The sequence below is a fragment of the Phalacrocorax carbo genome, chromosome 23 (assembly GCF_963921805.1).
Source record: "Phalacrocorax carbo chromosome 23, bPhaCar2.1, whole genome shotgun sequence".
NCBI lineage: Eukaryota > Metazoa > Chordata > Aves > Suliformes > Phalacrocoracidae > Phalacrocorax > Phalacrocorax carbo.
The window spans coordinates 1411388-1424254 of record NC_087535.1 but is presented as its reverse complement, the minus strand read 5'-3'; the positions used below and the strand labels follow the sequence as shown (position 1 = coordinate 1424254).

General features: G+C 55.5%; 1 protein-coding gene across 1 annotated transcript; it reads right to left on the bottom strand.

Annotated features, from left to right (window-relative positions):
* Positions 1-126: 126 nt before the first annotated feature.
* Positions 127-11370, bottom strand: LAD1 (ladinin 1). The gene is made up of 10 exons (XM_064471955.1): positions 11148-11370; positions 7874-8014; positions 6156-6663; positions 5597-5740; positions 4812-4861; positions 3865-3937; positions 3348-3479; positions 2862-2951; positions 1600-1677; positions 127-1249 (listed from the first exon to the last, which is right to left on the bottom strand). Exons 1-10 carry the CDS (start codon positions 11183-11185, stop codon positions 1244-1246), a joined length of 1260 nt encoding a protein of 419 aa, XP_064328025.1. The 5' UTR covers positions 11186-11370; the 3' UTR covers positions 127-1243.
* Positions 11371-12867: the final 1497 nt, after the last annotated feature.

Genomic DNA, 12867 nt, shown 5'->3' with positions numbered 1-12867 from the left:
GAAGAGTCTCAAGCTGCTTTTACCCCCACAGAACACAGTTGTCTTGGGTTTTTGCCTTTTCTCCTCTTGCCAGAAGAAGGGAAGCAAACCAGTCCCAGTCCCAGCTCAGCAGCAGGTAACTGGGAGTGTCTTAGAAAGAGCAACTTTTATTAGAAAATAAAAAAAGCATGGAGAAAACAAAGTCCTTTCCAAAGCCCAGCAAGCAAGATCAGATCCAGGGGCAGCAGTAGAGTCCCACACCCAATTTGGACACCGCAATGGTTGCTCAAGGCCCAGCCCCAGCCCATGGAATGGCCCCGGCCCAAGGATTTGAGCATCATTTTACGGGCTGCCCATGGCACCCTAAAGCTGGCCTCAAGAGAGCACCCCGCGTCCCCACCGGGCGGGTTCAGCAGCCTGGGGAGTGCAGGACCAGGGGTCTGCATAGCCACGGGCAAAGGGCTCAGCAGGAACGGTGAGAAGGAAAAGAGGTTTGCCGAAGGGGCCCAGCACAGGGCGCTCAGCTCCATGCAACACCAAAAATAGGGCCATGGCCAGCCCAACCTTGCCGTATCACTAAGTGAAAGGGGTCACTGCTCGTAGGGGGCAGGGGATGGTAAGGGCAGGTGGAGAAGGCCAAGTCCCTGTCTCTGGCTCAGCTGCGTGATGGAGGGAAGCACCAGGACCATCAGGCATCTCCAAGCTATGCTGGTGCACCTGTGACTTTGCAAACAGTGTTTGCATTTGGTTGGGTCCCTCCAGCAGTGACAGCCTGGGGGCGGGGGGGACATCTGCCTGCCCCACCTCACCCCACACAAGCCAGGCATCAGGGATGGATGTGGTCCGTGGCCGTGCAGCTGAAACTCCCTTGTCCAGGCAGCTTCTTGCCCCCGTGACACCATCCAGCTGCAAGGGAGATGTGTGGGTTGATCCCCTTTGCAAGCACAGTTATGGGGCACAGGCAGATATTAGGAGCAAAACACCAAAATGTTGCGGGGAAATGAGGCAAGAGTCTGCCTTTAGCATTTGCAAGGAGCCTCCAGGCCTGGACACTCCCAGACAGGCAGCAAGTGAGGACTGGGAGCGCAGGGACAATCTTCCAGCCTTCTTCCTTCCCATCCCACAAGCAGAGGACCCCGGCGACCTGGGGTGCACCCACACATGGCATGGGGGACTCTCACGGCAGTGGGCTGCTGGATGGTTGGGTAGGGCTGGGCTTTGATCTTCAGAGCAAAACAGTTTTTTCCCAGATCATCTGATATTATTACAACTGGAAAAGAAAGTGAGAAACAGTGAGGCCAGGCCTGAGGCAACAAACCCCCCAAAGGCAGCTTCTTTAACCAGGACCATACTTGCCCCCTACAGGGGATGGGGCAGGCACGTATCGCCTAAATCCCACCACATGCCACTTCCCTCCCTCTCCCCGACCAGACCCTTTCTCACTCTTACAGCTGCCTCCAGTGGTCCCCTCCTGCTGACTCCCCAACTCATGAGATCCTGGATGCCCCAAACAACCCTCCTCCCCCCACGCCTGCCCTGTGGAAGATGCACCAGCAGGCAAGTCCCGCTCTGTCCCTAGCTCAGAGGGTGCACCAGTTTTCAGAGCAACTCCGTGTCTACCTTGGTGTCTCCAGAGGTATCTCCAGGCTGCTTTACCCAGACGTCACGGCTTGGCAGGCTCTTTATTCTCCTGATGTCCTGCAAATAGGAGAGTCATAAGTGGTGCAAGATTTTCCCCATGTATCATGTGCAGTGCTGCCTTGGGGTAACAACTTTAGCCAAACCTTGAAGCATACATGCTCCAGGTAAAACCAGCTGGCTTTTAGATCCTGCACCTGGTAGACACTCAAAACCGAAGTGCAGCTCCAGCCACCGAGATGGATGGCAGCAGGCATTATTGTAGGAAAAACTGATAAAGGAACCACAAGCTTTACCCAAAAGTGACCCCAGAAGCAAACCCTTTCCTGGCAGACACAGAGCCAGCACAGCCTCCAGGTACAGACACGTTCGGGCAGTGCTAATCTCTGCAGCTCAGCACTGGGGGTGCCCAGGCTTGCCTGCCCGGCTGCAGGGCTGGAGCTGCCCCTCCTGGTCCTGTACCCAGCAGCTGCAGGAGACTCTGCTACAAGCAGAGGCAAAACACCTTATTGCTGTAAAGGGTGATACCTCCCCAGGACTTGCTGAACCTCTCCTTTCCAAGTACCATAAACTACCCTGAGGCCAAAGGGTCTCCTGTCCATCTCCCTCACATCCGTCTCCTCGGAGCAGCCACACTGGCAAAATGGTGATCTCTGAAGTCCCCTTAGCTGGGCATTTTACCCCCCACAGCTACAAGACACCCTGCTTTTGGAGGCTGGGATACACACAGGGATGCAGATCACTCCAGACGCCACATGCAGCAGGACCTCTCATTGCACACGCAGGTCTCCAAGCCCCGCAGAGCCCAGTGCCAAAGGACCGAGCACACAGCTCATTTCCCAGTGGCCTCCAGGTCAGAGCTAGTCCTCCAGACACTGCTAGAGATGGGGTCATGCTGGGGTGATCGCTCTCATGGTGGCAGGGTCAGGTCCCCCTGCGTGTCCCCTGGAACATGCACCCAGCTGGTGCCTGCTCCCTCCTCGCCCCACCAAGGGCTGGGAGCAGCTGCCTCAGGCACTTTGGGATCAGGATCAGGGCACAGCAACAAGTAGAGACCCAACATCTCACCGTGGTGGCTTTGCAGCACCCAAACCTCTGACCCTGGCTAAGCTTCTATTTAAACCCTTTAATGGGTTCAGCCAAGGGTTCATCAACCCTTCAAGCTCCTCCACCAGGCAGGGACTTGTTCTGCCAGGATGCCTGGTCTCAGGGCTCAAGCCTGAGGTGTCAATACAAGCAGGTACCTTGCTCTTTTCCTCCTTGGCAGACTCCTGAGCCCGGCTGACCCACAGATTAATGCGGGATGTCACTGATCCTGGGATCTTCAGGTTGTCCTGTGGCACAGAGAGGGACACCAGGGTTACAGCACCAGCTCTCCCACGGCACAAACGTAACCTAGGACAGTCCCCAGGGCGGGGGGAGACTGAGCAAACCTGCAACAGGCACAGACCAGCCTACACCTTGGCTCCATCCCAGCTCCTCAAATACCAGTGCATCAGCACGAACCCACACACCACCAGAGCACAGTTTCGGTGGCAGCCCGTGCCCAGCCCAGCCCTGCCCGACACCACTCAACAAGCACCAAACTCCCACCACACTGCACCCAGGCGGCAGCCTCGCGAGCAGTGCATTGGTATCCAAACAGGGGAGGATTTGTCCATAAAGCTGGCGCCTGCCCTGGCACAGGACCCCACTGGAAGGACCTCGCCCAGGCCAGCTCCTGCCCTTACCTTCCTGACAGCGAGTGGCTCAGCCTTGCCGGGAGTGCTTGCCTCAAAGAAGTTGCGCTTGCTGGCCACCCCCTCCGAGGACACCAAGAGGCCCTTCTGAGTAGCCAGGGATGATTTCACTGCCTCCGAGCGCTGGGAGGAGAGAGGGGCATCACCAGGAGCCGTGCTGCACCCCAGGAGGTTAATAGCAAAGTCCTGCTTCTGGCTCGTGTCCTGAGCCCATTGGCATCTTCTCCCTCCCTCCCATCGCCAGCTCATGGGCTTGCCCCGCTGCTCCCCCCAGCAGGACTGTGAGGCGTCCCCATGACCCTCTCCAAGGGTTATTCCCTCCCTGCTCCTAAAACCCTGAGGCTGATGCCTTTTTCTGCCTGGCAGCATCTTCTCCAACCTCATTAGACTGGTTGTTTGGTGCAGCTCAGTCACTCTCTCCCTTCCCTGCTCAGCTCCAGGCCACCCCCCTCCGTCGTCCCACACACCCACCCCATGCCAGCCCAGCTATGCCAAGGGTTTTCAGTACCTGCACAGCCGAGGTGTACTTTTCCAGCTTCTCCCCAATGGTGGTGCTGCTAGCTGGGATCCTCAGACTTGCGCTGGTGAAGAAGATGGGAGGGGGTTGAACACAGACCCCTCAGGATCTCCTGGGACTCAGCCCATGGTCCTGAGGGACTCCACTTGGCAGGAGAAGGCCCCATCTGACACAGCCACTTCTCCTGTATCTGTCTGTCAAGTGAACCAAGGCAGCTCATTCCCTGCTGGTGACTGAGATCTCTGGGTCTCACCAGCTTACTGGGGCCACACTGTACATTGAAAAATAGCTCTGAGCTCCTCAGTTTACCATGTCTTCACCACTGCCAGGTCTGAACTGCATCTTCACCAATATCAGTATGAGTTTGGCTGTAGTGTGCACCGGCACAAGCCCAGGTGCCCATGAAGCCCCACTCCCCCGCCCTGCACTCAGGGGTGGGAGAGGACATCCTATAGACTCCCTGCATTCAGACCTGGGCACTCGGTTCCTCAAAGGGCTTTAAGCCACCTACCCAAACCTTACCATGGAGATGTGGAGGCTCACTTGATCTGGCCACCAAAGCCAGATCAGGTTGCTCATGGACCTGGGTAGTGGGTTTTGATATCCCTAAGGATGGGACCCTGTTGCTGCACTGCTCAACACTTAACCACTCCTGTGCAGACTCAAGCACCGATAATAAACTACATCAACCAAGAGACAACAGGGGCTAGCTGGGGGATCTTGGACAGATGCAAGCTGTACGTTGGATGTGGTCCTGTCTGCTGCTAAGCAACACTGTCCCATCAGCCAGGCACCCCAGGGACCAATGTCCAGCAGATCTGTGCCAGGGCACTCACTAGCTGGTACCAGGACCCATCACCTCCTCCTCCTCCCTTGGAAAACAAAGGATGACAATTCCTGCCCAGAAAGACCAAAGTAACATAAAGAGAGGTGCTGACCTCCTTGTGAGAGGGCTTTGGCTTTCTTCTTTCTGTTTTCTTGAGATCATCTGGAAAGACACAAGGAGAGAAGACACTGGAGCCATCTTTGGTTATCGAAGACAAACATGAGAGAAACTGTCCCAGACTTGTCTCCTCCAGTTTCAAACAAGCTCCATTTTCACCCACACCAGAGCTTATCTCATATCTCAAAGCTCTACAGACTAAGGACTCTTTGTAGTGCTAACAGTTTTATTCCAAATAAAGCACCATGAAAGTCAATTAAGCCTAGCCAGTCAGCCCTGAACCACAGCAGGGAGGAACTCAACAGCTTTTGGTTCTCCCAGTCTCTCAAGCACTGTATTGCACTTTTTTGGGGGGGCTAGAACTGAAGATATTCTCAGGGATGCAACAAGGGACAAGGAGGATGGATTTTATTTTTAACCTGTGCTCTCAGAGAAGACTAGAAATGTTGGAGAGTGGATGGTCATTCCTGTGACTCTTTGGGAAATCTGAGGACAATGAGGTCCCTTTTTTCTCATCACTTGCCACAAGTTTCCATGCCAGCACAAAGCGTACGAACATGGGCATTTTCATCATCACAGGCTTTCGTCCAGACACGGAGAAGGAAAACGGAGGAAGGAAAGACTGAAGCAGAACCGCAATGCCCAGATCAAGGGTGGATTTTGAATGCACTTTTGGGAACAGGCTCTGCCAGCATAACCTGGAGACCAAAGCCACCCTTCCCTGTCACCATCTTCCGCTGCCTTAATGGGGTTCTTTCTCCCACTTGCTTTGGCTCTTACCCGAAAGGAGACTGTTCTTGGGCTGGTTCGTTTGATGGAGCTGCTGTAGGTGACTTGAGCTGGAGAAGTATCTGACTTTTCTGCAGGTTCATCTTGGGTGGGTGACAGCTGTATTACCATCTTTGAGGGATTCCTTGATGGTTGCTGAGAAAAAAAGGCAGACTTCTGATGCTTCCTTGCAGAGTCTGCAGAGAAGGTTGATGCACAGGGAGCAGAGCAGCCAAGGTGGGGACCAGTTTGGAGGCAGGAGTTTGAGATTGAAGTCCTCCAAACCTTGGCTGTCTCACTTGGATATGCAAAACCCCAAACACCTCTTCAGTGAAGGTGTGATGGCAATCAGGAGGGGCTTGCTGGAGAATGTGATCATGCAAGGGAGGGAAAGGAGGTGGCGGGACCCTGTCCACTACCTTGCGGTTTACAGTTCTGAGAAAAACCTTCCCCAAAAGCCCACAGGTCCCATTTCCCTCCTGGTACTTTTGGGGTCTCCCTCTCCCTGTTGTCCTCCCAGCACCCAGGACTTCACACCCGAAGAGCTGGTGCCTTGTCCATTCCTGCTCACCTGCCTTTCCAGAGATGAGGTCACCACCGAGGCTGTCTTTTTCTCCGTGCTGCAGCTCCCCTGCCTGGTCAGGATCTTCACTTCGCGGACCCGGCAGCCGCCCAGCTCCGGTGATGCCCGCTGCTGTAGCTCCCCCACCTCCTTCCTCTCCTCCACCTGAGGTGACCCCACACCTTGTCCCTCTTTGTCCTGGAGACGTCCCCTCGCCACCGCCTTCTTCTCCAAGGGCAGCTCCGGCTGCTGGTCTCCTGGTGGGTCCCCCCTGCTCTTGGCCGCATCCTGACCCCGCTCTCCAGCCTGGGTGCTCTCCTGCCCCACACGTCGCTGCGTCGCTGCCTCCACATGGCTCACTCCCACCCCTGGCACCTGCTGCTCCTTCTCCTGCCTCAGCTTTTCAGAGACGGCCATCGGGGACCTGGTCCGTCTCCCTTCTAGTGTCTTCAGCACCTCCGAGAGCTTACTTTCTCCCTCATCCTCCGGAGACACTGGTTTTACCAGAGATTGAGGTCTAGAGACAGAGACAAAATGGGGGCAAACCTCAGCACCCTGGGGCCAGAGGGTTGGATTTTATGCTGCAGGTGAAGTTAACCCAGGTGAAAGGCTCTGGAGGGGCACAAAAGTCCCACTCACACCTCTAAAATCACCCCTGCACACCAGGACTTGCAGCCACACTCATCCCCAGCTAGGATCTCCAAGGACAAGTTTGGATTAAAAGTCTTTTTTTCCTTTTTGTGGCAGAGATTAAGCATTTCTGCAGCCTCACCCCAAGACATCAGCATCCACCAAGTCCTATACCGTGGAGCTGTGGGCTCAGAGCAGTGTGCTGGGTCTGCTGCTGGATGAGACACGGTTCTGTCACGTTTTGGTGGATTAGGAAAAAATCTCTTATGTCTCTAGATGCTGGAGACAATCTGCTATGGCAGGGTTCAACCACAGTCCCAACACCTTCCACGAAATGCTAATTTTCCCCTCCTTAGCCCAGGCAAACATAGGCACCAGATTTGGGAAGGGGTAGATAGGACATAGCTCCAGGGCCACACAGGATGTATCTACACAGTCTCCAAGGCTTGGGAAAGATATGGGATAATATTTGCCTTCCTCCTGCAATCACCTCTTGGCCTGTTGGACATTTCCAGGATCAATTTAGAGAGTGGGTCAGGTTTTGTAAGGGCAGTCTGATGTCAGGGCATCTCCAAAACCCAGCTCCCTGCAGCAAGGGACTTTGGGAGCACCACTGGAAAGCCTTTGGGTCACCTCGCCACTCCAGCACAGGTCATATAACATCACTGCAAGGTTCAAAGGAGCAGGAGGACAGCAGCCAGGTGCTGCCTGCTCAGCCCACCTTCCCTGCAGAGGTGGGTGCCTGTCTGCTCTTACCTGTTCCAGACGTCTCTAGGGCATGGCCAGCACCCAGCTGAGCTCAGCCTCGGCCCCGACCCTCACCCTGGCACAGCAGCTCCCTGTGCCATGGGACACATTGAGGCCCATGATTGAACCCACCAGAGATATACCCCTCCTCTTCTACTCCTCCCGTGAAGCCCATCCTTCTGCCCAAGGGCCCATTGGACCCCTGCTCTTCCCACAGCTCAGCCCACTCTCAGCCACAAGAGACCCCCAAGAACTGCAGCAGCTTTGGTTCAGGGTTGAGAAAAACAAGGCAGCAAGCTGCAAGCCGTCAGCATCGTGAGTAAGGCTGATGCTAGCAGGACCTCACACACCTGCTGGAAGCTGGACTAATGTCTTTCACAGGGCTATGAGGTTCTTCATCTGTTGATGTGGAGGACAGCAGGTTCCGGTGCCTTCTCCGGCGCTCTCTTTGCTGCTCTTCTTCATCCTCCAGGCTCCTCTGCTTGGCCAGGCTGTTTGGGATGAAATATAACATCAAGGTGAAGCTGTGCCCTGTACAGGAGCTAGCAGCCCTGATGCCAGACAAGAAAGGAGACCAAAACACCCATGAGCAAGGGATGAGGAGCTTATGGAGGTTGCCTGCCCCAGCTGCTGCATGGGGCTGGAGGACAGGGACACCAACGCAAGCCAGGTATCGCAAAGCGCTCTCACTCCACCCAGCTGATGCAGGCATTTCCCAACACAAGCACTTGACTTTACAACTCCTAATTTCTTCTGTTGGAGGGAGCACTCATTTAAAAGGAATCCCTACATTAAGCAAACCTTCCCAGGCAAGGATATTTAACTTGTAACTCAGCAAGACCGGGACCCTAGAGTCACCACATAGATCTCAACCACATAAACTGGAAGTGTAACCACTAGTGGCAGAAGATTTTAGCCCCAGTGAGAGTTGTGGCAAAGGCATTTTAATTTTTATTGAGCAAAAAGCCTCAGATGCAAAAGCATCAGAGGCTGAAGGTACTGCTGACAAGCTCTGCCTAGAAACAGGGACAGCAGGAGCTCCGTTTACTCCTTGCATGTGGCTGGGCCCGGGAATTGTTCGTAATCACAGATTGTACCAAAAAGGCAAGGTTTGTAATCATCTTCAAAGAGTCATCCTCAAAGATTTTATATTGCACAAGACAAGTAAATATTTTTTTGGATAAAATGCCAACCTGAATAAAAAGTCATTTAGACAACACCAGCTTACCCATCTTTGTGCAAAACGCCCCCACCCTCTCTGCTGGTGCATGAACTGTGTTGAAATATATTTTCACTGGCTGGACTGAGCTTTTAACAACGGTGTTCATCTGCCTACAGCACTAGTCCTCAGTGAGCTGCAAACGCATGCAGGGGTCCCAGCGGAGCTCCCCACACCCCCGACAGCCGAACGGGGCAGAGCCCTCCCAGCGCGGGATCCATCCCATCACAGTGTCCCAGTCTGGAGCTGGCACTCCAGTTTCATCCAGACTCAGGGTTCACTTTGAATTTGACTTTTAAGAACGTGAAAGTCAGAGCAGGTCTGTGCCTGCGGTATCGCCAGCGTCGTGGCGGACACAGTGACTTGCAGCGTGGTTTACGAGTTACTGTGTAATGAAAGCTGGGTGATAAATTAAACCACATTACCCCCCGCAAATATTCACGTCTTCTGTTCTTCCTGGTTGAGGGAGGCGGGGGAGTGTGAGAGGGTCAGCAGAGCAGAACGGAGAGCAGAGGGGGGACAGGTCTTGGGACAGGGCAATGTGTGCTGCCCTCCCCTCCCGCTGCCTCCATCCCCATGGCCCCCTGCTCCCCCCAGCAGCCTTGACACCTCAACAGCAATCGGACCCACTGCTGGGGGGCTCCAGGGTGGTCCCCAGTGCCATGCTTGGCATGGGGATGGATGGGACTGGAGAAGGCTGGGACCTGCCCCAGGGGGCTGTGAGCACCCGTGGCTGGCTCTCACCCCGCTGGGGGACACCCGCCCATTCAGCCCCTCGCAGCTGTACTCACCTCCAAGGGCCTGACCCCGTGCGTATTTGTACATAGCTGCGCTGTGCTGGGAAGGCAGCACAGCTTTGTTTGCACAGCATGATGTGATCTCCTGGCGAGACCGGCCGCAGCAATCACTGCGCGCACACACAACCACCGGCGAGGTTAGCACGTGCGGGGGGACGTATGCACACAGGTGCCTCTGCTAAGCACTCTTGTCCCTCAAGCAGTGACAGCGTGGGGTGCTAACACCAGTTTAAAGCCACATGAGAGCCAGTTGCTTCTTTGTTTTTTCATGTACAGGCTCCTTCAAAATGAAAATGAGATTCTCCTGCCTTGAATTTTCTTGGCTCCAGCAGAGGCAGCGCGTAACCTGGCTTTGTCAACCTGCAGTTTCTCGTTATTTGTAATTAAGTCATCCACCCATTAGGCTATAGATTTCCTTTGCCAACCTTCCCCTCCTCTTTTCAAAGAGGGATTTATTTATCACCATCTTACCTTTTTTAACCTCAAAGAGATGAATAAGAAGAGATTGGTGAGTCTCCCCCTGTCTTGTCCTCTCCTGCCCTGTTAATCATTAGTGCTGAGATATCTGACGTTTATGCTGTTTCAGTGAGCGCTGTCTCATCTAATGAGAGGAGAAACTGCCTTCCTGGGTTGTGAAACAGCCTGGGTGCAGGACCCCGCTGGGCTTGTGTTTGGGCAGGTCCATGGTGCAGAGGAGGTGGATCTGGACGGGGCTGGGATGCCCTCTGGCTCCATCCCAGCCACGGTGGAGGCAGGGTGTGAGCTGGCAGCCTCCGAGCAACAGGGTCTCACTTCATTCCTGTTTCTGGGCTGGCCGTGGTGGGTGTCTTACCCAAAGTACTGGGGATTGCAAATAAGTCTCGGAGCCATCACATCCACTCAAACTAGGATTTCTGCTCCATTTTGTGGGAGAGCGCAGCTGCGTTCGAGTCACCACCACCCCGTCTGCACAGCTCAGGTCGGTGGTGCTTGCCCCGGGGTCTGCGGGAGGGCAGGAGCGATTCACACCCCGTGACGCCCAGGAGCCTCACCCGCCCCAGCTCCCATCAGAGACAAAAATCACTTTTTAGGAAAGACCGAGCAGAGCGGCCGGCGCTGCGGGGCGGTGGGGATCCTTCAGCGGCTGCCGATGAATCAGGGCTTGCTCAGCGCCGGATGGGCAGAGGCTGCAGCCTCGGCACGGCAGAGCCGGGACACGCACCCAAGGGCTGTACAGATGTGGGGTGAGTGAAAAAACCCCAAAGCCAGCTCCGGAGCAAGTCTGTAGGCACAGCCCAGCCAGACAGATCCTACCCGAAAGAAAGGCAAACCAGACCAAAAATGTATCCAACATGGGGCAAGGATGCTTTTCCAGAGCCATTTTCATACGCAGCGCTCAGCTTCCCCAGGCAGCAGAAACACATCTGCCTCTGACTGTGCCCACCCACAAGAAACCCCAGCAGTGCCAAGCACTCGCCAGGGCTGGCACCACCTCTGCAGGCAACACCCCCACGGCAGCCGTCCCCTCTTCCCATCCTTCCCAGCACCCCTCAGCAGAGGCCTGCAGCCCACCCTCACCCCCTCCCTCCCGCCAGTGGAAAGGGTTAAGCATTAAACCGAACAACCTACCTGGAGAGATCAGACCAGTTCCTTCTGCCAACAGACATTCCTGCTTTCTGTGAGTTTCAGAGAACCCCCAAAACTTGTGCAGGCATCCAGGCCAAGGTGCTGTCAGACCCGCGGGGATCTGCGCTGCCCTGAGACTCTGCTCCCCCAGGAAGGAGGAGCTGCCTGCAAGGTTATTTCCCTGTGCACCTTTACCCTGCCTGCAACCCGTTTGCCACCACGCTGCATCACATGGTTTCTTATCTACCTTGACAGAGGCAAGGCTGTAATTTGTCTACTAGCGGCGCCGTGCAAAAGACGCCCTGCCCAGGAGTGCCACGCAAAAGCAAATCACTCCTCGCTGCCTGCTGTGCCAGGGTTTGAGCAGAGACCCGCACTCCAGGCTCGATCCATCCAGGTCTCCCAGGGTTTTGGAGACAACTCCCTGCAGAGAACCTGTTTTACCAGCCGCTCTCCACCAGTCAACAACTCCTCCAGCACCGGTGGAGGAGGTGAATTACCTTGGGCTGGTGGGAGGAGGCTGGCTCCCAGGGATCCAAAACAGTCATTAAAACACCTCTGTCTGGGTGCAGTCCAGCCCTTTCCAAATAGCATGGGAGGGTGCCCTGCTCCTTTCAGAGTTTTCTGGACGTCTTGGATTGAGCTGTCACAGCCTCCCCGTTGTTATGAGCTTTGCTGAAGTTGAGAGCACTCACGAAGTCTCAGAGGAAGTGGCTGAAGCATGGGAGTGTCCAATTTTTGGGTGCTGAAGCTCTGCCAGAGGGGAGCTGTGTGCCCAGGCTCATCAAACCTGGGCTTAATCCATCAAACCTATTGTCCCCACTGGGCTGGTCACAGAATCCCAGACTGGTGGATGTTGGAAGGACCCTCTGGAGCTCACCCCGTCCCACCCCTGCTGGAGCAGGCACCCCCAGAGCAGGGGCACGGGGCCGCGTCCAGGCGGGGGGTGAATGTCCCCAGGGAAGGGACCCCACAGCCTCTCTGGGCAGCCTGTGCCCCTGCTCTGGCACCCGCACAGGGAAGGGGTTTGTCCTCATGTTCAGGGGGAACTTCCCGTGTTCCAGCTTGTGCCCGTGGCCCCTTGGCCTGGCGTTGGGCACCGCTGAAAAGAGCCCGGCCCCATCCCCCTGACACCCACCCTTCAGATATTTATAGGCACTGATGAGATCCCCCCTCAGCCTTCTCCTCTCCAGGCTGAACAAGCCCAGGTCTCTCAGCCTTTCCTCACAAGGAAGATGCTCCAGCCCCTGATTATCTTCATCGCTCTCCGCTGGCCTCTCTCCAGCAGCTCCCTGTCCTTCTTAAAGTGGGGGGCCCAAAACTGGACACAGCACCCCAGATGTGGTCTCACTGGGGCAGAGCAGAGGGGGAGGAGAACCTCCCAAGACCCCATCCCCCCATGATCACATAGGACAACCTCTCCTTCAAAGGGCAGGTGTGAAGGCAACTGGGGGTGATGGGGGCACCCAGACACAGCAGAGCCAGGCCCAAGCCTGGTTTTTACCCGGGGCCAGCCCCGGTGCACAGCAGTGCCACAACCCCAGTGCTCCCACTGCTGGGGACAGCCAGGCAGCTATCACGGCAGATGCCTGCAGATAAAGCCATCCAGGACCCCTTGAGTACAAATTCAGTCTCTGATCCCAGTGAGATCCATCTCTCTGCCAGCCCAAGGGACTGGTTTTAAGGCTGGGCTTGCCACATATGCTTCCAGCGCACAGGGGTG